Source organism: Mirounga leonina, unplaced genomic scaffold (genome assembly GCF_011800145.1).
Source record: "Mirounga leonina isolate KUSES-001 unplaced genomic scaffold, KU_Mleo_1.0 Mir_165, whole genome shotgun sequence".
Lineage (NCBI taxonomy): Eukaryota > Metazoa > Chordata > Mammalia > Carnivora > Phocidae > Mirounga > Mirounga leonina.
In genome coordinates, this window is record NW_023270415.1 from 61,772,619 (window position 1) to 61,797,127 (window position 24,509).

A 24,509-nucleotide genomic window follows, 5' to 3' on the forward strand; every position below is an offset into this window, starting at 1 on the left:
GACAGTGAGCAGACTCTGGACTCTGTTTGAATTCAGCCTCTGTCTTTAACAGCAAGAGGGATAAGTCACTTCAGTTCACCAAGCCTCAATGTCCTCATCACGGTAAGTGTAACGGCACTAACCCTACCTCTGAAGAAAATGTGTGCACACAGTGCTGCTTGCAGATGACACCATCATGCTGCTAGGAATAATGCCCTGTGTATAACTCTAGCCATTCTTTCTGTGTTTCTGGGGAAGAGTGTCTCATGAAAGCAAGCTCCCTCCCTTCCTCCTTTCAGGAATCCCAAGAGAAGCAGGACGAGGGAATAGCCTCTCCTTAGTCTGAACTAGGTCACCTAACAAAGCCATTTTACAAACATCTAGAAACCTGCATCTGATACCATGTAGATGGCCTCCAACTGAGGGAAGACATACAAGTTCTCTTGGTGTCTTCCATTTGACTCTTCGTTCAACTTTGTTTTTGATGTTTGTCAAATATCTGTCATGTATGTCAAAATAGCACGTGGCTACTAGAGTTTGCATTCCACTGGACAGCTGCACAAATTTATTAACCATAACTGCAGATGGATATTGAGCTTATTTCCACTTTTTGGCTATTCCTTGCCTTTTTCTGTGGACTTACTCTGACATCTAGGGGAGAGGTTCTTCCTTTGGAGGGTGGGGATCTGAGGCCAATTGCAGTCTCCAGGAGGTAGAGGGACTCACTGATAAGGAACATTGTAGAACATGCAGTGTGGGGAAGAAATGCACATGGCTCAACCCACAATTCCAGTGAAGGTGGGGCTTTTTCTCTAACCCAATTGTCACCAATGTGGCCATTCCTAAAAAAAACAGGAAAAACATCCTGGAGCTAGGCAAGATACTACCTCAACTCATGTAAGCTCTATCCAACTCAGATGGATAGACATTTCATGTGACATAATAGAGGTAGCCATACTTGGTACACAGAATACTGGGCAGGTGAAGTGTACCCAAGATATGAAGAGGTGGGTTTGGGTCTTGATGCAAGAGCTCCCAGATGTGTAGGAAATGCTGAGTAAGGCAAAATTCTACTGCTAGGTCTCCTCATAAAACTGGCTCCTCCCCATGCTCCTGAGGCTGGATAACAAGACTTATTATATAAAGACGTCTCATGCAGCCCTCAAGGGAAGGGGATTCAGAGAAGTCACCTATGGCTCCATTGAAGAATGAGCTATCAAATAGGCTCCAATATAGAATAAAAAAGTGTGCCACAACACAAATTAATATAAACACCAGGAACTAAACATACACATAAAAGAGAAAAAAATAGCATACTTTAGAAAAGATTTGCTACAAGACAAAGACAAAAGTTTAATAGGAACTATTTTGTATTCTCAAGGTAATTACTCAACACTCCAAGTTGCTATAAGAGAGGTAATGAGGCAACAAACAGAGATAAAAAAGGGATTTTATGGAAAGAATACAAGCAAGCAAATAATTCCATAGCAGAATTTAAAACTGCATGAAAAACAGTAAGAGCAGAATCATTCCTGAATTAAATGGAATTAGATTAGTGAAACAGGACAGTGGTTCTCAAACCCAGCTAAATAAGGGGGGGGGGACACTTAAAATATACATTCCTAGGGTGAAATATAGCAGATTTTGAGTCAGTGGGCTTTGGGTGAAGCTATGAAATCTGTATTTAGAAAAAGTCCCTAAAGTGGATCTGAAACTCAATCTAGTTTAGAAACTATTAAAGTGAGTGCAAATTTGAGACAATCACCCAGAGTTCAGAGGGAGAAAAAAACCCAAGTGGAATGAAAAAAGAGAAATAGATGGACTAGAACCACGGACAGAATATCTGTAGCAGATGCATAAGGCGAGTAAATGAGGAAGCAGTCAGAACCAATGCAACAAAACCAATCTCAAAATGCATACTGAGGGGTGTCTGGGTGGCTAAGTCAGTTAAGCGTCCTACTCTTGATTTTGGCTCAGGTCATGATCTCAGGGTTGTGAGACTGAGCCCTGGTGTTGGGCTCCATGCTGGGCGTGCAACCTGCTTAAGATTCTCCTTCCTCCTCTCCCTCTGCCCCTCTCCCCTGCTCCCTCTCTTTTAAAAAAAAAAAAAAAAGGAAATTTCCCTGAAATGAAAAAAATATCTCCAGTTTAAGAGGTTTTTACTGTGGACTTAGTGAAAACTGATAAACATTTTGATCCACTGAATATTAAGTCTAAAAAAGAATCTTGCCCAAATCCAGGAAAAAGAAATATATCCCATATAAAAGAAAAAGATGTCAGTGGAATTTGTCTACACAGTTTTCAGGGAGAATGCTTAGGCTATGATTCCCTAATTCTATTATCTGCCCAAGCTGCTGTTCAGTACCAAGTGAAAGCGATGAGAAGACATTTTTGGCTGGGAAAGAGTTCTAGAACACGGATGTTCTCTATGGTAACTGAGATTAACCAGCAGCATGGAAAACGGACACTGTAGATGTTGCTAAATAGCATCATTCCTATGAAGAATGTAAACACTGTCACTCTTGAAACAAGAGGTCCAATTACATGAGAATCAATGATTTAGCTGCTGCAGATGGGGATAGCAATCTCAAAGAATAACAGAAACTGTGTGGGAGGAGTATTGTGCCTGAGGACCTGGAGGAAGGAGCCCGTGGTCATCTTCCATTTCTATACAGTGGTGTGTCAATAGATACTGCTTCATTCTTGGCAGTAATAATTTGAGAAACCCAGGTTTAGAACATAGGTTTTAAACATCACTATTATTTAAACACTCAAAAGGAACTATCAGAGGGACTTAAGTACCATACCTTCCAAATTCCTGGAGTGGGATGGGGAAGGGGAAATGAACCAAAAAAAAAGATCATAGAGCAACACTGGCCCCCACTTAAAAAAAAAAAGGAGGGGAACAAAAAAAACAACAACAGAAAGTCCAGTGTAAACTAAGACAACAAAAGAAATAACTAATCAGCTCATAAATATACATATTTATGAAAGTCTGAAAGCATATGCATCAAAATGTTGGTCATTTCTGCCTGGTGGGTTTAGAGTAACTTTTTTATTTTTGCATAACTAAATTTTAAAAATTTTCTGGCAATGATTACATATTACGTATGTGATTGAAAATAAAACATAAACCTAAAATTCCTCTTCGTTCATCTGAATGCGCACTGATCACGAAGCCACTCATTAAAACTAGAAATGACCGGCATAGCGGCAATGACTGAGATTGGCATTTGCTGTGATTATGCAACTTGTTTCACTAATTTGACTCATTTCCCCAAACAGGATGCACAGGTGGTGTTCATTTATTTAGTCACAACACTAATTACTCTTTACAATTGCGCTCTTCTCTGGGTTTCTCAACATAACCACCGCAATGGTAGGAAAGAGCCCTTGAATGATTGCCTGAGTATGTGTGTGTGCAGAAGGTGGGGGACCTTGGCTTACAGCCAAATGAGTCTGGGTCCTCTGCCCTGTGAGGGCTCAGAGGTGACATTCCAGTCCCTTGGCACCATACACTTTTATCTACACTGTACTCTCAGCCCCCGCCACAAATAGCAAACTCCAGCCATACTAAGCACGTCTTTTCTTGAATCTTGCTGCCATGCCTGGAACGCTCTGCCATGTTAGGGGGAGTTAGGGGCCCCTCTAAAGTCCACAATCCTCTCCTTATTGTCTTATTTATCTCATGTTCTTTGATGACTGCTTATTCAACTCTTTTGCAAAGGAAATGTCTGCCTCAAGAGGAAAACCTGGGATGCCTGCTGGTCAGGAATGTACGGTATTTGCCTTCCAGCATTAGCAGGGTGCCCGAAAAGGAGAAACTACTCAGTAGATAGTTATGCACGGAGGGCTACTCTCAGAGCTGAGTCACCTCAGCTCCCACCCCTTTCTTCCCTCACTCACATCTCCTTTCTTGGTGGGAGAGATTTGAGGGTCCAAGAGGCAGCATTTTGCAAGCAGCTTGTTCCCTGAGCTTCTGAGCTCTGGAGGGCCACCCTCTCCCTGTGCACAGAGATGTGTCTCCAAGAAGTTGGCAAGAGCTAAATGGCAAGGTCTCTGTGCTCTGTGGCTCCAACCTCATGGAGAATCCCAGCTAGCTTATGCCTTTCTTCTCATATACCTCCTACATGAAGCCCACCACTCTCTGGAAAGAAGCCGATGCCAGGCCTATTCAGCTTTCTGTACCATGATCATGAAATGCGTCACTACTGAAAGAGAAGGGATGTTCACAAATTCCAAGGCTGAGGTCAAATATTCCCAAACTGAAGGATCACCTCGCTGATGCCTATTTTTAGAATACGAACCAGCAATGATTCTTTTGTTTTACACATTTACAAATGAAGCTCAAAAAGCCCTGTCCCATTTTCAGGCCAGGCCAAAAGAGTAGTAAATAAGGTAGGACTTGACTTACAGTAAATAAAGCATGAGAGTCATTAGGTGCTCAAGAGACTCTGAAGAACTGGGGTTTGTGTACTTGATTCTACTTCCACCTCCTTTCTGATGACTGGTCCTCTTGTCTCTACTCTATAACCTCTACTCCAATCGCACTGTAACCAGTGTCCAGATAGCCCAGTGTCAGGCCTGTGTGTGTCCCATCCCTTCATGCCCACCTCGCAAACTAACAGTCATCTTTCAAGATGCTCACAGGCCAACTCTTCTGCAAAGCACTAATCACTTTACCCATAGTTAGAAATAAAATCTCAGTACTGGGGCAGCTATGAGTATTATGTCATTGTTTTAGAATTTATACATCTCCATTTATGTATTTATTCAACAACTAGATATTGAGCATGAAGCATGAGTCGATGAGCTCTATGAAGACCTGGCCTGTGTCCATCATCCCTATGGCCCTAGACCTCAGCATTGCATCTGGTATAGTTTATGCACAGTATCTCTTTGGTGCATGAAAAATGGGAAGATAAGGCCCGGTTCTTTGGGTGGGATGCCTGGGTGGCTCAGTCAGTTAAGTGTCTGCCTTCAGCTCGGGTCATGATCCCGGGGTCCTGGGATGGAGTCCCGCAACAGGTTCCTTGCTCAGCGGGAAGCCTCTTCTCCCTCTCCCTCTGCTTGCCACTCCCCCTGCTTGTGCTCTCTCTCTCTCTCTCTCGCAAACAAATAAATAAAATCTTAAAAAAAAAAAAAGCCCAGTTCTTTGAAATTCAGGGATGACTATGCTTGTCACAGAGAGATGAGTGCCTTCATATCTAAGATATGTGGAGAAGACACCTCAATTTCTTTTTTAAACAGATTACTATCAGGAAGTTCTTCTCTGATCTGAATCACATCTCCTATAATTCAAGCCTCCTCCTGATTCCCCCTTGCTTTGAAATTACAAAATGTTGCTCTTCATCACTCTTCATATATGTGAAAATTATTCTAAACATTTCTCAGCTAGTCCCAACTTCCCAAAAATGTGGCGCTGAGAATCTCAGTTACTTTTATTCTTTTCGTAGTGACCAGTTTTCAAGGCTAGAGCTCTATTTTAATATATTTTAAAGATTTATTTATTTGAGAGAGAGAGAGAGTGTGTGTGTGTGCAAGCAGGGGGAGGGGCAGAGGGAGAGGGAGACATGCGGACACCCAGCTGATTGCGGAGCCCAAAGCGGGGCTCGATCTCAAGACCCTGAGATCATGACCTGAGCTGAAACCAAGAGTGGGATGCTCAACTGACTGAGCCACCCAGGCATCCCAAGCTTTTCTTTTCTTTTCTTAAAGATTTTATTTATTTGAGAGAGAGAGAATGAGCATGAGTAGGGAGGAGGGGCAGAGGGCAGAGGAAGAAGCAGACTCCCCGCTGAGCAGGGAGCCCAATGCAGGGCTCAATCCCAGGACCCTGAGAGCATGACCTGAGCCAAAGGCAGACGCTTAACTGACTGAGCCACCCAGGCGCCCCATCCCAAGCTCTTTTTAAAATATTTTCTCCTTGGACTGTTGAACGCCTTTGCATCATGCTGCAGTTGTGGGGCCAAAAGCTTCCCAGCCCTGGTGGGGGGCACAGCCCTGGCTAGAGGAAGAGAAACCTCCCAGATCTGAGAAGTGTGCACAGCCCCTGCCTCTAAAGCTCTTTATCATGTCATATTCCTGATGTGGCTCAACCAGGATCTCTGTTGCTGTCTCACCCTTCTGCGTCCATGCTTTCTCTCTCCTCCATTTTCGCAGATGACTCGGGGGTTCTCCATTAGGACGTTTCCCTACTCTGCTCGTGTGTGAGGGGCTTGAGGTTGGTCTTCCAAGGAATGGTCTTCCTGCACTATTGGGGGGCTGGCTGCAAAGCTACTTTGTCCTAAGTACCAAATATAACATCAAATAGCACCTGACAAAAGAATTTTAGGAACTACTATATCACAACCTAGTGTGTTAAGTGAACTGTGTACCCTCAAAACTCACACAGGAAGTTCTAGACCCTAGTAAATCAGGATGTGATCTTACTTGGTATTGTAGATGTAATTAGTTAAGATGAAGTCAAACTGGAGTAGTGTGGTCCCCAATCGAATATGACTACTGTCCTTACCAAATGGGGATTCTGGGCACAAACACACACACAGGGGAATGCCGCATGAAGACTGGAATTATGTAGCCATATGAGAAACTACCAGAAGCTGGGAGAGAGGCCTGGAACAGACCCTTCCCTGATGCCTTCACCGGGAACATGGCCCTGCTGACACCTTGATCTCCCACTACCAGCCTTCAGAACTGTGAGATGACACATTTCTGTTGTTCTGAGCTATCCAGTTAGCGGCACTATATTATGGTGGCCCTAGCAAACAAATACATGGCGATACACTAAATGCTTTCTCTCTCTATCTTGCTATCCAGAAGGTAGTAGTAAGCCAGCTTCCCTTGAAAGTTTGTGCTGAGTCTTCCTGTTATGTCATGCTCTCTACTAGGTTGGGTAATGATCAGACCTTTGACATTGTCTCTCCACACTGAACCAGAGGACATCAGGAACGCAACAGGAGGTTGCCCGGTTAGGGGAAAGAGGAATAGAGAAGTAACATGTGCTCCTTGTGCTAGGTACCGCATATATCTCTTTACTCCTGAAAACCACCTTGTGATGAAAGTAGACTGTTATTTATTCCATGTCACAAATCAGATTTACCAAGATCAGTAATCTGCTGACAATCACACGGCCATAGAGTGACAATACAGACACCTGAATCCAGTTGACTCTGAAACTATTCCAGGATTTTCCTTCAGGGGAAGGTAATTAAGCGCAGGCTAGGTTACCGAAGAAAGCTGACTACTCTCATTTTCCTGAATGCTTAAAAACAGGTGCATTGTTTTCCTTTATGGACAGGTTGTGCATGGTTTTACCTGAAGTCAGGAGCATGGACAAGTAATCTTTCAAAGTTCCTCTTGGGTCTGTGATTTTTATGATTATAGAATAGTCTTCATGAATTGAGGAAGAAAGAGCCTCATGCTTCAGAAATTTTATCCATGTAGTCCGCATTTAAAATGCTCAGCTCACTAGATTAAGGGGACAAGACTATGCAACCAAGCAGGTCCCTCGTAATTGCTGGCTTTGGGCCAGTAATCCATGTCACTTGCCATTTCTGCTTTTCCACATCAGTGAGTGTCTCTTACCCGCCCTGGGTCCCCAGGTACTAAGTGTTTGCAATCCCTTCAAGGCAGGGAGACCAAGCATGCTGTCTTGACATTCTTTCTTTAACCTTATTTCACCTTCTAGTCACCTCCTATAGGTTAGGCAATAAAACTTTCATTCACTTAATAACATACTGCCTATCAAAAGACAGGAATCTTGGGATATGAGATTATAGATTTAAATGTACTGGAATCACCAGGGCTAGCGGGTCACACAGGAAACACTTGGAACAGCTTAAGAGCCATGCACAACTGAACTACAGATCAAAGAAAGCGAGTGACACTTCAAAGAATAAAGTCAAAACTTAGCAAGATAGGTCCGTTCTCAGGAAGATACAAAGTCCTTCCCCTCTTGAGAGTGGATCCCTTCAGGCAGAACTGGGTAAAGCTGACGGTCAGCAGCACGGCATGTGTGAGCTAATCGCCACTTCCTGTCGATCCTTTCTGCACTTGCTATTTAATTTTAATACCTTGATCTGTTTTGATAATTTTACCTAATTCCCAAGACAATGAGTTTATATTGACTCCAGATTCCAATACTGAAATGATGAAAAAGCTATTTTTTAAAGAAGAAAATGACCCTTGATAAAGATGTTATTTTCTCCTTAGAATGTTAAGATGTTGACAGTTTTATTTATTTTTTTTATTTTTTATTTTTTTTAAAGATTTTATTTATTTATTTATTCATGAGAGACAGAGAGAGAGAGAGAGAGAGGCAGAGGGAGAAGCAGGCTTCCCGCGGAGCAGGGAGCCCGATGTGGGACTCGATCCCAGGACCCTGGGATCATGACCTGAGCCGAAGGCAGACGCTTAACCATCTGAGCCACCCAGGCGCCCCGATGTTGACAGTTTTAAACACTAGAAGAAACTGGAGGGAAATCTGGTTCCCATGGTTCTGGCTTTTACCTTTCCTTCTACGATTTCTCCTTGGAGAAGCTCAGAGTCCATTGAACAAACAAGGCAAATTAACTACTGGTTAAGTATTTCAGGGTTCTACTTCACAAACAGAAAGTCATTTCCACCTGCGGGGTCTGGCCTCCCTGGGTGTGAACATGGTTCTGCTGCTTGGAAATCAGTGCAACGGCCCCAGCATCACCACCGATGACTTCCTCACATCCTCATGGTTGCTATTTAACATAAACAACAAGAAAACCTCTAAAATGCCAAAGCATTTTATTTTTATTTATTTTTAAGATTTTATTCATTTAGACAGAGAGAGAGAGAGAGAGCAGGGGCAGAGGGAGAGAGAGATTCTCAAGCAGACTCCCCTCTGAGCACAGAGCCCATAGCAGGGCCTGATCTCATGACCCTGAGATCAAGACTTGAGCTGAAATCAAGAACCGAACGCTTAACTGACTGAGCCACTCAGGCACCCACAAAAGCATTTTAATCATTACTCCGTGCAATGTTGATCATATCAATATATTGACACTGATACTCAATCTCACTGGGAGAACGAAGAACAAGAAGCCTTAATCTTTAAGATTAAACAAATGCTTTTGGTTCCTCTCTGTCCAACTTCGCGAAGCCCTCAATTAGAAAGAGAGAAAGAAAGGGGGAAAATGCACAAGCTGACACAATGCCCAACATGCTTGGGAAGGAAAAAAGAGAATCCCTCAAAGTCCATATGGGGCAGGCTGATTAAAACCAAGCCCGTCCTCCATCTCCTTTAAGAAAACAAAACAAAACAAAACTTTGGTGTTTGCCCTGAATCTCTCAGCGCTCGCTGCAGCCTTGAGGAGTGGTGTTGAGTTGAGCAGCTCCTTGCTGTTTCTGCAGCCTGTGAAAGCAGAGCCTGAATGCGCCAGTGATTCCGTTCTTGCTTTTCTGATGGGCCCCTGAGGGTGCTTCCCGCAGCTCTGATGAGACCTAGCTCCCTCCCTCCTTAAACTCGGCACCAGGAGGTTGTCTCTTCAGGGGAGGTGGCTTGCAGCCCCCGGTCTCATTCGGAGCTCCTCTGCCATATGTGGGTCTTTTTTTTTCCCCACTGAGGTATAATTGACATATAACACATCAGCTTCAGGTGTGCGAAGTAAGGATTTGATATTTGTATACACTGCCAGATGAGCACCAGCACGTCTCCTTACCATCTGTCACCATATGAAGTTACAATTTTTTTTTCATGTAGCTTATTGTTTCATCTGCCTATGGCATGAAGAGCCGAACAGCAGGCTACACACAGATGAAATGGTGTTTTTGAATAAAAGAATGTGCTACCCAGAAGGCATAACTAGTATTTAATTTGCTGCCTGTGTTCGATGGACTGTGAGCTCACAGTCCCTACCTCAAGGGTAGGGACTGTGTCTCATTTGTCTTTGTATTCTTGGTGGCTAAAACACATTCATTTGTCCATTCATTTATTCAACAAATATTTACTGAGAGCCGGGGGTACAAAATGGAAAAGGCACAGCCTTTAACAAAGAACTAGACATTTCTTTTGCCCCACAGGCTGGAATGCCATGGAATAAATATACTTTTGATATATTACAAGATACACAAATACACACTCAAAATAAATAATATGAAAGCTGAGCTATCTTACTCACAGAATCATCGAATGTCAAAGATGAATGGGACTTGCTTCTAAAGATAAGGAAGCCAACTCTAAGAAAGAGCTGACCAATCCTTGATCTTATGCTCTTTTCACCTTGAGCAAGGTGGTTCATTGAAGCTAAATTTCTACTTCAAGTAGAAATTTTCATTTTTCTCTGTATCCCTCCTGCCTTCAGAATGTAATTTTTCATATATATTTTTAATATTTTAATTTTCAAAAGTTCACATAATTCAAGGATCTCCAGACCATGGTTTATTTTTTTTTAAAGATTTTATTTATTTATTTGACAGAGAGAAAGACAGCGAGAGCAGGAACACAAGCAGGGGGAGTGGGAGAGGGAGAAGCAGGCTTTCTGCTCAGCAGGGAGCCCAACGTGGGGCTCGATCCCAGGACCCTGGGATCATGACCTGAGCCGAAGGCAGATGCTTAACCGACTGAACCACCCAGGCGCCCCCAGACCATGGTTATAAAGATTATGAACCCAAATTCCTGCAGGAGCCAGGATATAAAATAATTTAAGCAAGTGAAGCCAGGAGAAAGAATGGAGGTTAGAATAGAGCAAACTAAAACTCAAGCTCTTGTTCAGTTATCTACTCCAAATTTATGGCTTAAAGTAATTATTTTATTTAGCTTATGCTTTTGTGGGTCAAGAATTCATGAAGGGTTCAGCTGGGTGATTCATCTCTTATCCATGTGCTGTCCCCTCATGCAGATGGAGGTTCTACGTCCAAAGTGGCTCCCTGAATCATGTGTCTGGCACTTTGATGCTCCTTGACCTTCTTTGTCCATATGGTGTCTCTTCTTCTAGAGCCTCTTCAAGTGGCTTGGGCTTCTGACAGCATGATGGTCTCAGGGTAGTTGCATTTGATATATGGCGGCTCATTTCCCTGAACTGGTGTCTCAAGAGACAGGAAGTAAATGCTGCCAGTTTCTTAAATCCTGGGTCCAAAAACTGTCATAGTATTACCTCTGACATATTTTACTGGTCAGAGCAGTCACTAAGCCTTCCCAGATTCAAGGGGAGGATACCCAGATCACACATCTCAATAGGAAGAGTGTTAAAGAATTTATAAACATCTTTAATGTGCCATAGTCTGTTTCAGAGAGTAGCTACCAAGATAACAGGTTGTTGCATTGCAGGACTGTAGTCCAGTATGAGATATTAGGAATATTTAACATAGAAGATGGAAATTTAAATTTAAAAATGTGTAATCTCCCAATTTTTTAAAAAAGATTTTATTTATTTATTTGAGAGAGAGAGAGCACAAGTGGGAGGAGGGGCAGAGGGAGAGGGAGAAGCCGACTCCCCGCTGAGCAGGGAGCCTGCCATGGGGCTCGATCCTGGGACGCCGAGATCATGACCTGAGCTGATATCAAGAGCTGGATGCTTAACTGACCGAGCCACCCAGGTGACCCTGCAAATTCCTGACTTTTCTTTTCTTTTCTTTTTTTAAATTTAAATTGCAATCTCCTGACTTTTAAATGCTGGCAATAGATTAAAATTTTCTGAGAAACCGTGTCAGGCACACACATTTGCAGACACCATGCATGTCCATCAGCATGTCCTTCAAGCAATAAACCAAATTCTTATAAAGGAGATTTAAGAAAGTATTGATGTGCATTTGGAAATATTTTGCCTACAACTGAAAAATGAAGATCTTAAGAGCTTTTTTACTATCTTTGACATTAGATTTTTATTGAAAACACACCAGTCGGTAAGTGAGGGATCTTTCTATATAACTACCATGACCCACAAGGGAAAACTGAATGTCTCCTATTCTGAGAATTCCCTTCTCCCATTTCTATCTTAGCCAAATCACAGTTTGATGAAAAGTATCGTGACTTTCATTTCTTGAATTTGAGAACTAAAAATTTGAGATGATAAAGGTACTGACATAATGCCCCAAAGGAAAGAAAACCAAAGAGGAGCCCAGAAACTAAATAAGAATTCACAGATAGAAACAGTACAAACTCCACACTAGTGTCTCAACTTCAGTGACCAAAGCACCTTCTGACTCAGAAGAACCAGGTCATGTCCCAAGCCTCAGCATTTTGAGTCAATACTTGAGATGACTCTGACGTAGGTGGTCCATGAACCACATCGCTGGTACTCAATGACAGGGGTAAGTTTTGAGGGAGAACAAAACTGGGCACAGCTGCAGTATGAATCGTGCCTCATTTTATGAATTGGTGCTAGCTTTGGTAATAATGGAGCCAAGAGAAGAATGTGTACAGTGGGCCCCACTTCCCTGACTCAGTCTCAAAAACGTTGTTAGGAGTAGGAGACAGGGTTTCTAGCTCTGATTTACATGAGCTAGCTAACTGAGCTTAGGGGAAGTCACTTTCCCTCTTATGGCCTCAGTTTCCTCTTCTGTAAGATGAGGAAGGTTGGCTTGGGTTCCCCAACAGTGGCAAGTACAACTGCCCATATTCTGTGCCCCTCCCTGCCACTGTCCTTGGAACATATGTTCTGCCCACCGTCTCCACAGTGGGAGCTGTTCCAAAGACTGAGCCTTAACAGAGTAAGGTGGTGTTGAGACCATCTGGATGAATATGACTGATCCCCATTAGGGCCTTTATATAGACTTTAAGAATCTGGCAGGTGGGTGTGGAGATCCACTTGTCCAGCAGTTGCCCAACACAAGCCTTGTGTGTAAGTTCTCCTGCTTATTAACACTGCTACCTACCAATCTGGACTGGACTGCCTCTTTCTTTGGTCTCCCCTTGCTCTCTGTGCAGAAGGGCCGGTTTGCAAAGCAACACACACACCCAGAGCACCATGTTCTCCGAGAGGCTGGGAGTAAACACAGGGGTTAAAACCCACTCAGTAGCTGTGGTGGAGGATCTGTGTGTGGCGTATTACAGTTTTGGAGGGAAAGTCAGGCAAAAAGGAGTCATGAAAGGTAGTTTTGCAGGCGGGGAAAACAGTTTTAGGGCAGAAGTTATCCAGAAACGGAAACTTGGGATCTGAGAAGGGTAGGCGTGCCAATTTGCCAGCCAATCTCGGTTATCTTGGTGACAGAGGTCTTGGTGTAGTTGCCTCCAGCAAATCTCAGCGGGAGGAGCAGGGCTGGGATTAGGGTGAGCAACATCATGCGTCTGCACATACATGAACCTGGCAGTGAGTGCATCCTTATATTTGGCACCAGGCACCTTGCTTGCCCCAACCTGCTCCCAGCCCTGAGGAGGGGTATTACCACGATGGAGTTGGGGGCTTGCTGCAAAGCTGTCCTCTGTCCCACAGACCCGCTGAGCAGAGTGGGAGTGGGTTGTGTAGAAGGGGCAGTGCAGATGCATCAGGCCAGATGAGGCCAGGAATCCCACGAATTTCCTGAAGGACATTTGATGTTAAGGGCAGAGGCTTCAGATCTACATCGGGTTAGCTGTGCAACTCTGTCAAGTTACTAAACTTCATTGCGTCTCAGTTTTCCAATCTGCAAAATGGAAATTAGGAACAGCTTCTTGGCAGAGATGCTGTGAAGACGGGATCTGCAGATGGGGGACCTGGCACAGAGTATTCAGTCACTGCATGGCAATTCTTTCTTTCTTGCTTTCCAGCCTCCATTCTGCCTTGAGTGAATGTCAGGAAATGAAGCAAGTGAGGGACAGCAAACTTCAAGCCAAAAATGGATGTAGAAATCCACATCCTTGTGCAGGGGAAGCCTGGCAGGTCTCTATAGGCATTGTTGGCTTGCTGACTCATAATTGCTTTCTCTTTGAAATCCACCCATTCAGCTCAGGTTCGACCTAGTGCAGGAAGGCTGACAGTACAATGCAAGGATCTTGCCCACCAGGAAAAGTCTCCCGGTGCTGCTCGGAGGCCAAAGTTCTAGGGGAAAAAAAAGTGACAAATCTTGTGTCACAGGCTTGCCTAGTTAGAATTATAGCTACCATTCACTTAAGCGCTTAGTATGTGCTTGGCCCAGTGCTGGGCAGCCCTTCTGGCATTATAAAGAAGTAGATACGACAGTTCCTAGTTTACAGATGAGGAAATAGAGGCTAAGATGGCTCATAAACTGTAGAAATGAATAGAAGCCAGACCTTTCCTGAGTTTTTATCCACTATTTAGAAATGAACATTTGTCACTCTGGAAATGCAAAGAAACACAAGAGGACTTCACTGTTCCCAGAGAGTTTAGAGATGCAGAGAAGAATCAGGACCAGCATATGACAAAGAACAGTATGGCATGCCATGTGGTAGCTCAACCACACTGGGAGCTCTTTGGGGGTGGGGGCTCTGTTTCGTTCTTTTTTTTTTTTTTTTTTTTATATCCCTATTTTCTTGGGCAATGGATGGCTCAGTCACTGTCTGCTAGATGTATAGGTAAAACAAGTGCTAAGGTGTGTGCTACAGACCCGGAGATTAGTAGGGATTCAAGGTCCAGGGAGGTCCCCGGGGATACAAGCGAGAAGGCCAGCTTCATGGAAAACAGACTGGGACCTGGGATGGGATTTAGACAGGTTGAAAAGAGCAAAGATGACAGAAGAAACACACAAACGATGACATGAAGCAGCACAAGCATGCGGTGCTGTGTTGAGGCAGGAGGGCCAAGCGCTTAGAGGATTATCTGTGTTCTAGTCGGCATGGCAAAGAGCCAGCCACGTCATACCTGGCAGGGCCTTCATGTAAGACTGGCCATTATCTGGAAATGGGTCCACAAGGGCTAGCAGAATAGGTCAAAGGAAACACAGGGTAGGCTGGTCTAGACTTACAAGGTAGGGAAGTAAGCTGGAGCGGGCCGGATCGCAGGAAGCGAGGTTCCCCACCCATGGGAGAGGATATGCAAATATAACTTTTGGCAGCTGTGAAAAGCATAAGAGGAGGACAAGTCAGCCATGAAGAATGCGAAGGAGGAGTACCAGGAAGGGTCTTGGAGGAACATGTGCTGGGGCTGCTCACTCTCTCCAGTTGGATTTTCATGCACCATAGCAGCCTACCTGCTCTTAGGAGACCCTCGGTCAATCTGTGTATTCTGTGGAATGAACTCAGGGAAATCATATTTACTAACTTATAAGTCATGATCCATGGGGTTCAAAAAGCCATAAAATCCTTTTAGTAGGGTTGTCTAGATATATAAAAAAAATCTCCTATACACATATATAATTTTATATAATTTAATACGTTTTCACCTAAATGCTAATATAATTTTATATAAATTTATACAAGTAATTTTATCCTGGGCTGAAGAGCTAAGTCTAAAAATGGAAGAATGTAACAGATGGCTCTATCTCGAGGCTATTGGTTCCATCCTTACCCTTCCCACCCAATTGTTCCAAAAGAATGATGAAATTGTATCAGTCAGTTCTGCTCTGTCAGTATATATTTAATCCATGTGTCCCAGCCAGGAAGAAAATCGTTACTTGGTAATGACCTCCACGTGGGCCTCAGGAACCCTGAGATTTTTCACCAAGAAGCCCGGAGTGGTGATGTGGGGCGATATCTGCCTCTGACTCATGGGACTGAACAGCTCATCACTGCCCACACTCTGTGCTCTAGAACCCCCATGGCTGTGGGATGTTAAAAAACGTTGTGAGCAAAAGGATTTTCTCGTTGTGACAGGGGGTCCCTAAGAACATCCCCAGGGTTGGTGATTTGCTGGGAGAACCCGCAGGACTCAGCAAAGACTCGTACTCACAGCTAGGCTTTATTACAGCGAAAGGATGCAGAACAAGAGCAACAAAGAGCAAGAGGCACAGGGCAAAACCTGGAGGAGAGCAGGCACGGGCTTCCAAGAGTCCCTCCCGGGAGAGTCACACAGGATGCATTTAATTCCTCCAGCAATGAGTTGTGAGAGCGTTGTGTGAAATGTTGTCTACCAGGGAAGCTCACGAGGACTCACTGCCCAGGATTCATACTGGAGGTTGTTTACACACACATCCTCTGCCTTGCATGTACCCTAACTCCAGATTCCCAGAAGGACAACAGGTGTTTAGCATCAATGAGACTGTTCGTACAGGCAGTCTAGGCACACAGGCCATTCTGATCAGGGAGTGCTGGGAACACTCCTGAAATCCAAGTTTCCGGACACCAGCAAGAGCCAACCTTGCAAGTAGGAAAAGAGACTAGGGCCTGCTTCATGAACTTTTTCCTACATGATGGTCTAGTAAGTCCAGGGAACCCTGTATGCCTTGCCCACCTTTTGAAAATAAATAATGCACATTAGTATACTAAAGGATCTGAGAAGTACGGCAGTATAAAAGACTTTTTTTTTTTAAAGACTTTATTTGACAGAGGTAGAACAAGCAGGGGGAGTGGCAGAGGGCGAGGGAGAAGCAGGCTCCCCGCTGAGCAGGGAGCTCGACATGGGGCTCGATCCCAGGACCCTGGGATCATGATCTGAGCCAAAGGCAGATGCTTAACTGACTGAGCCACCCAGGTGCTCCTAAAAGGTTTTTTTTAAACCAACATTTGTCAAACCTTTTTGATAATTATACTTTTTTTTTTTTTAATGGAAAACTTATTACATCCTCTGGACACTAGCATTCTACGGAATACAGTTTGGGAAATCCTGGCCTAAGTATACAGACTTACATCACTTCTGTGGCCTCAGCTTTTGCCCTTTATTAAACACACAAATACCAAGAGCTAACACAGAAATTGCTCTCACTGTGTGTTAGCAGCTTTTTAGGTAATAATTCATTTGACTGAATAAGAGGCTGGACGAGGTAGCCTGTGAGCCTGGAGAAACAGCACAGGAGGGGTTATGGGTGCAAACCCTGACCTAGAGAGCTGTGCCCCTTTCCTGGCTTTGACAGTCATCGGCTGCACGACCACTTTCTCAACCTTGGTGTGTCGGCTTCCTCATCTATGAAGAGAGAAGAGTGCTTCATACCCAGGAGGAGCTCCAAATGTGCTTGTTGATTTTTTTTTCTTTATAGCGTGAGAAGTTTCGATCCTTTGCTCTATGCCATGAGTCATGGCAGGCACAGCAATGGACTCAAGGGGCTTCAGAGATGACAGCATGGGGTGTCAGGTGAGGGCAGCCTGGGGGACCCAGAGGGGTCCCAGGTGGAGTTTGCTCCAGGTCCCAGGAAGGTGTAACACCCAGGCCAGTCAAAACCAGGGCCACTCCAGGGAGTAAATGCAGACTGTCACAGGCCAAGAGGCACTAGGGATTTCCTGGGAGTCTAGGACTCAGGCCAGCAACAGAAGCAATATGCTTCTGTCAATAGAGCAAGACTCTAAACAAACTTCGATTAAACCTGACAATTTGATCCACAGGCTTGAAGAAAGGCACCTCGCAAGAAAATCCCCTCCGATTCAAGGCTCAAACAGATCTACATGATAGAAAAGAATAGGGAAAGATGCCAAATCGAAAAATGACAAATTGCCACCAGGAAAAAGCCAGTTTTTAATATGCCTCAACAATGTTTCTTTATCCCTTCTCATGCTATCTCCAGTTAAGGAATGTTCTGTGTAACTGAACAATCCTTCACCGAGATATATGAAGAGTCAGCAGTGTCATCCTGGAAAACGAAGGACAGTGATATACTCTGTAGTGTGCAGGTACAGGGTGCAGAAAGTGGGGGGAGGTGGGCAAAGACCCCTCAGTGTGCTAGGCTGTGTGAAGAGGTTCACTCGAATGAAGAATTTCTTAAGGGCTTGGTGAAGAAATTAGTCTGATATCTCCTTGAGACAATCCTAGGCTTGTCATGTCCATAATGGTTCTCAAAGATGATTCCTTGTGGCCATTTTCCATTTTCATCTCTTTTCTGAAGTTAGGATCTAGAATATTCCACACACTCTCATAGCGCCATGCCTCTCTATCCTAAACCAACACTGAGCTGGGTGCTTGGCACATGTGTAGGCTCAATAAATTTGGGTTGAATAAACAAAGGTCTTTGCTCACAGATCCTTCCACTTTACATGTCCAACATTTGCTTCCCCACCTGGCAGCATCTGATACATCAAAGCCTGTTTCCTCTCTGAATCCTACCTGACTCCCTGTAGGCAGTACCAATTCTCACAGGGCACTGTACTTTGTGGATAGTAATATGAGCTACCATCGTAAGAGCCCTTACTTTGTTCCCGCTACTGCTCTAGGACCTTTTGCGAATCAACTCTTATACTCCACATAATACCCACAAAGAAGTTCTTTTTAGCCCCTTCATTTTCACAGGTGCAGGACAGTGAAGCCCAGTGAGAAAAAGAACTTGCCCATGTTTCCATAGCTAGGAAACAGAAGATGCCTCCTGTCTAGATTTCTCAATCACAGTATTTACCACATCACGTTGTGGCTTATCATGGTCTCACCATTCACTGGTCCACATCAGTGCTAGCCTGGGAGCTATCTGTGACAGGACAGGGGTGTTCCTCACACCATCCCTCAAATAATCAATAGAACAGATTGAGCAACCCATGACAATACAACTCAAACACTGAATAAATGAAACCAAGGCTCTTATAGTCAGACAGATATGGCTTGAGCTCCAGCCTCTTCAAACCCTAACCTTGTGACCTCGACCATATTATTTTAGTCTTTCAGAGTATCAGTTTCCCCTTCATAAAATGGAAATTACAGAACCTACTTCGTGGTATTTGTTGTAAGAATTAAATGAGTTAAAGAACATGAAGGGCATACTCCAGTGCCTCATACAAAGTTTATCTAATACTAACACTCGCTGAAAGGTTCGTTTGATAACCATACTGCCTAAGATTTGCCTGAGGCTTAGTGGGTGTTCTATAAACGTCTATCAGATGAACGAACACCTATCTGTCTCAATTTGGGGATCCAATGCAGTAGGATGCACACAGAACAGCTAATTGTATTTTGGTTGCCATAAAACAGATTTTTTTTTTCTTTCCAGGATGCAAGCTTAATAAAATATGTGTGCATTGCTGTCTAGACACAACATAGTAGATTCTTCAATGTCGCACCAAAGTGGCCATCTTCCTTCAAGCAAACCTGCCTGCCTCCCGTGGGCTAGTTTTACTTGCCTGGTGTCTTCACTAGTTCTGATACTTCACTTCAGTTCCTTTGATCATATCCCATCATTTCCCTGACATCACTCTGCAACAATCCCTTAAGTTGAAAACACAAAACTGCTCTTTCTTGCTGTGTAGGAAAGAAGTCTTGAAAACTCACTTTTTCCACAGCTTTATGAACTAGATGCTGCTTCTTCTAAATATTAATGCATACTTGTTAATCCGGTAAATTTATCTCTGTCATTAAGTACAATGAAGGCATCAAGTACATGATAACCGAGATCCACACCTTTCTGGGTACCTGACTGCTTCACAGTGGCCACAGGGGCTGTCTCTGGGCAGCATCACCCCCTGCTGCTGGTTGTTGCTGACTGTCTCAAAGCTGGGCCAATCAGGGTTCCTATGGCCAGGGATTATGGGCTTGGGATGAGGAGGGGCAGAAAATAATTGGGAGCAGAAAGATGACAGATTGAGAGAGCACTCGAGGGCATTCTGAGCTCTCTAGCCATAGTCAGTAAACTCGAGAGGGGTAAGAAATCACCCACCATTCTGTGATTTGAGTCACAGAGATATTGTGCTATAAAGGATGAAGCAGAGAAAGAGAGCAGTCTGTTGTCTGGATTCTTGCTGGCTTTCACAGTTCTCCTTCTTCCTGAGCTGTTGCTGCTTCTTTGCTCTGAAGTCCTGTCAAAGACTTCTGTCTGGGTATTATGAATACCCCACCAAGCCCCATCATTTGGCAGAAGCCACCTCCAGATTTCTGTTCCTTGCAACCGCAAGAATCTCAACTTAGTCAACACAAAACTATGATTACAATTACGGTTATCAACAATAATCCTTACAAGCATTTAACACCGTGCACATTTACTAACTGCTTATTATTATTAATATCTGCTACAAGCAAGTGCTAGAATAATGCTGTGGAAGCAGCCATCCAAGAACTAGTAAGTGGGTAGCAGCTGGAGGTTAAAAAGCAAGCCATGGAGAGGGAGTGGATTTACAGAAATGATAACCAGTATGAGAAGTCATCAAATCACTGGCGACAATTCTGCTTACAAGAGTCCATCAGGGTTGGATGATTGTAGATCAGTAAGACAGTGGAACGAAATGTTTTTCTATCAGGAAAGAATGAAACAATGAAACAGATGGATTGCTGTTTTTAAGATGAAAATTACAAGAGCACAAAAAACTAGCTATGCTTAGGTAGTTCCGAAAAAAAGCCTGGCCACCGTCACCATGGTTCCTAAGAAATAATGCTTCCATCTTACAGATGTCAATAAAGCATTACTCGACTGTCAATTCAATAACGCAAGTGCCACCACAGATTCATATTTAACAAAACCAAATGTAATAGATAATGAGGAAAGGTGGTTGGTGGGGATCTGAATTAACTAACCATGTTTGATTGAAGAAATGAATGAATAGAAAGATCAAGAGGAAATCAGGCCATTCTCTAAGACCTAGGAGTTTCTCGGTGGAATATTTTAGAAGAAGAGCATTTTATTGACTCATCCCAGTTTTTAATGCACTAAGAAATGCTCAGGTGCCTGTCATTCCTGCAGAAAGGGGTACACGATGAAGCTTCAGCTAACTGAATGATGGATAAAAAGGAACTTAGTCACATATCTCTCTCTACTGAGTATAGCCCTCCACATCTACCCTGCAAATTGATCAAGAACAACAGAAACATTGTTCCAGATCAGAAATAGACAGTAATTATGTTGCTTTATAAAGTCTGGAAAGCCCAGGAGGATACAAAGAAAAACAAAAACAAAAAAAAAAACAAACCACCATGAAGAGATATCACTGCTAAAATTTGGGTGCATTTCTTTCCAGTTTTCTTTTTTTTCCCCCTGTGAGTGTGAATAATATGCGCTTATATTTTACTGTATAGACACTATTTAAAAATAACATTTGGGGGGGCACCTGGCTAGCTCACGCAGTGGAACGTGCGACTTTTCATCTCAGGGTTATGAGTTGGAGCCCCATGGTGGGTGTAGAGATTACTTAAAAAAACAAATGAAATCCAAAAAAAAAAAAAAAAAAAAATTGGATCTTCCTGTATATGCTCTTTTTATATTCTTTTCACTTAATATCTAGTGAAGATTTTCTTTTTTTCTTTTTTTTTAGTGAAGATTTTCTCTTGCCATTGCATATAATTTCAATGTTGCACGCTTCAATTGTACAATTTTGTCGTAATTTAACCAACATATTTGATATTTATATGGTTCCCATTTTACTATTAGCTACTGACTAAATGTTTGTATCTTCCCAAAATTCATATGCTGAAGCCCTAATCCCCAGTGTGATGGTATTGGGGGAGGGGACCTTTGGGAGGTAATTAGGTTCCGAGGGTGGAGCCCTCAGGAATGAGATTAGAGTCCTTAGGTGATGAGATGCAAGAGAGCTTGCCTCTCTCTCTCTGTCCACCCTGCGAGGACACAGCATAATCATCTACAAACCAGGAAGAGAGTCCTCACCAGAACGGAATCAAAGCAGGCACTTTGATCTTAGACTTCCCAGTACCCAGAGCTGTGGGAAATAAATCTGTGTTGTTTAAGCCACCCAGTCTGTGGTGTTTTTGTTGTAGCAGCCCAAACCAAGACACTATTCTTTCAACATCAAAAAAGCTGTTCATTCACACTTCCTTCCCCTGCCTTTTCCCCACAATCCATTCTCGCCTTTTCTGTCCATCTCTGCCACGGGAGGCTGACCCCCGAGGATTGTATTACCTGCGATCCCCTGCCCTCCAGTCTCTGGTTGTGTTTAGCTAGTGAGAGGCCCCGGTGGGAGGCAGCAGGCAGGAGGTTTGTTCTCCCCTTCCTTCCCTGCTTGGACCGGGTGCTTATGGCAATGGCTGTTCCTCTCCACCAGGTTCTCTGGTCAGCGGACCCTCTTCCACGGCTCCAGCTCTCTGGCCCCTCCGGCTTCTGCTGTTGCTAGTCCCTCGGTGACTCAACCCTTGTAGTTTCCTTCAACCTCTGCTCTATCAGCGCTTTCTTGAATTATCTTTAGATTGCTGTCTCACAGGTATGAAAAGTTTCAACGACCAACTTGTATATTACATGCTATAACTCCATGGAGATTACTCATTTATAAAAAGTATAACAAAGTCAATACTATGTAACCCATTCCAAATAATGGGAGGCTTACCACAGGCAAAAATACTCATACAAACTTACAAAGTAGAGGAATGGTCTAGATTCTAGAAACTTCTCTCCTGACATTTTCAGAAAGTCTTTCTCATATTTCCTTCAATTCCCTTGCCTGTGTAATGTTCGCAAACCACATGCTTTCCCCTTCCTTGCAGCCTTTGCTCATGCTGTTACTCTCGATGGAGCATCCTTCACTTTCCTCCCTACTTATAAGCTCTGCCGGAAGCCCTATTTCCTTCCTGAATTTCTGGAGCCCACAACCATCTCTCCTCAGAATTGCTGGAGCTGGGAGTCACAAATGGCTACTTCAATTTAAGTCAATTAAAATTAAATTGTAAATTCAGTTCCTTGGTCACACTACCCGCATTTCAAGTACTCAACAGCCACATGCGGCTGGTGGCTACTGGACTGAACAGCGTAGATTGAGATCATTTCCATTTCAGAAACGTCTATTTGACAGCATTGTTCTAGGGCACTTAATTATGTAGGATTCCAAAGAGTATTAAATCATAAATCTCTGGTATTGTTATCTAGTCGTAGAGTCAAGAATAATAAGGACTAACAAGGAAGAGTCTGCCTTCTTCATTCTGAGTCCCCGTAGTGCTGGGCACATAACAGATACTTAGTGAAGTTGCTGACTTGGGTAATGACCATAACTATTTCTCAGTAGAACACTAAAACACAAGGAAGTATATATATATATTTTTTAAAGATTTTATTTATTTATTTGACAGCGAGAGACACAGCGAGAGAGGGAACACAAGCAGGGGGAGGGGGAGAAGGAGAAGCAGGCTTCCCGCGGGGCGGGGAGCCCGATGCGGGGCTTGACCCCAGGACCCTGAGATCATGACCTGAGCCGAAGGCAGACGCCCAACGACTGAGCCACCCAGGCGCCCCCACAAGGAAGTATATTAATAATTGAAGCAGTGGTATAACAAGGGTATCACTGGACAACTTACAGGTAGTGGTGGTAGGGATTCTTCTAGTCCCATAAAAACACAGGCATCCTAGACAATGTCCTCTATGCATGCACAAAGAACCCATCTAGAATATTAGGGATGATTCTTTAACAAGCTACATAGTCGATCAAATGAAGTCATCAAAAGGACCCAAATGCACAGCTATAGATAGAAGCTTCTATACCATCCTCTAGGCTTGTTCACAGACAATGAGTAATTGTCTTTAGATATTGGTAACTTTTGACTGTGATTCTGGTTGGCAAACTGGCCTCTGTCAAAGGCAATTTAATGGAAGTGCTAAAGTTATAGATCTTACACAATGCCCTCCCTCATTTCTCTGCCTTGAGATGATTGCAGAATTTTAACAAAAATTCAGTGTTTGGCTTATTGGAATAGCCTTATGAAATCCATATTTCAGCCTTACGTTAATCTCTGGCAAGAATGTCCTCTTAGATATGGATCCACTTCCTATCTATCATTTATTGAGATCTGTGCTAATCATCACTTCACAAAAATCTCTTCTAATCCACATAGCAACCCTGAGCTAGGTATCTTTGTTCTGATTTTACAGTGGAGAAAAATTGCTTTTGGAAAGGATAGGTCATTTGCCTAAAGTTGAATAGATAGTGAGGGACAGAGCTGGGGTAACAACTTAGATTTTTCTACAAAGGTCATGCTTTGGGTCACTCTGTCATAGTTACCCTGGACATGGGCAGAGGTGATGCTGCAAATAGGGAGCCTGGCCCAGGGCAGGGCATGGTGACACATCACAACACCATTTTTGTGATTGCTCTCCTTGGGACAGCTTCTTGTCCCTCCCAAGGCCTTTTCTGATGTTCATTTGAACAAACCATCAGAAGACACTCAGGAAGTGCACAAAAGCTGCTGGGTAGCTCAGGGAAGGAAGCAAACACAGGGCACTTGGAACTTGCCCCTCTAGGTCTCCTATTTGACATTAAACAAGACCTGCTGCGAATATAAGTCAGGAAGGCTTAGTGGCCAAGCAACTGCACCAGCCCCACGGCATCTCTGACACACATTTGGACAATTCCTCAATTAACTGTTTAGGACAGATCCCTCATGAGACCGTCATACTCAGACAGCTAACTGCTTTCGTCAATGATTCAAAGGACTGCAGACATAACCTATCACAGACTGACCTCTTCATTCCTCTGCCTCCCCCTCCCCCTTCCAGGTTCCTCCTGAGCACAGAATGTTCCACCCTGTAGCAGCTCAGACTAGGAATCCTGACTTGCTCTTGGTTCTCCCTCTCCTGGCCACATCTAATCCATCAGCACACTCTGTGGCTCCTACCAGCAAACAGATCTGGCC

The 24,509-nt window shown here is 43.7% G+C and overlaps 1 protein-coding gene across 6 annotated transcripts in view; it reads right to left on the reverse strand.

Moving 5' to 3' along the window:
- Nucleotides 1–24,509, reverse strand: part of SAMD12 (sterile alpha motif domain containing 12) — a 380,385-nt gene that overhangs the window by 121,579 nt on the left and 234,297 nt on the right. Inside the window, exon 5 of one of the 6 annotated variants that reach the window (XM_035011802.1) lies at nt 11,553–13,967. The exons of the other annotated variants lie outside the window; for them this stretch is intronic. Coding sequence (XP_034867693.1) covers nt 13,870–13,967 — 98 coding nt within the window. The 3' untranslated portion in view covers nt 11,553–13,869. Of the gene's footprint in view, nt 1–11,552; nt 13,968–24,509 lie in introns of those variants that run through there. 6 annotated transcript variants of the gene reach the window in all.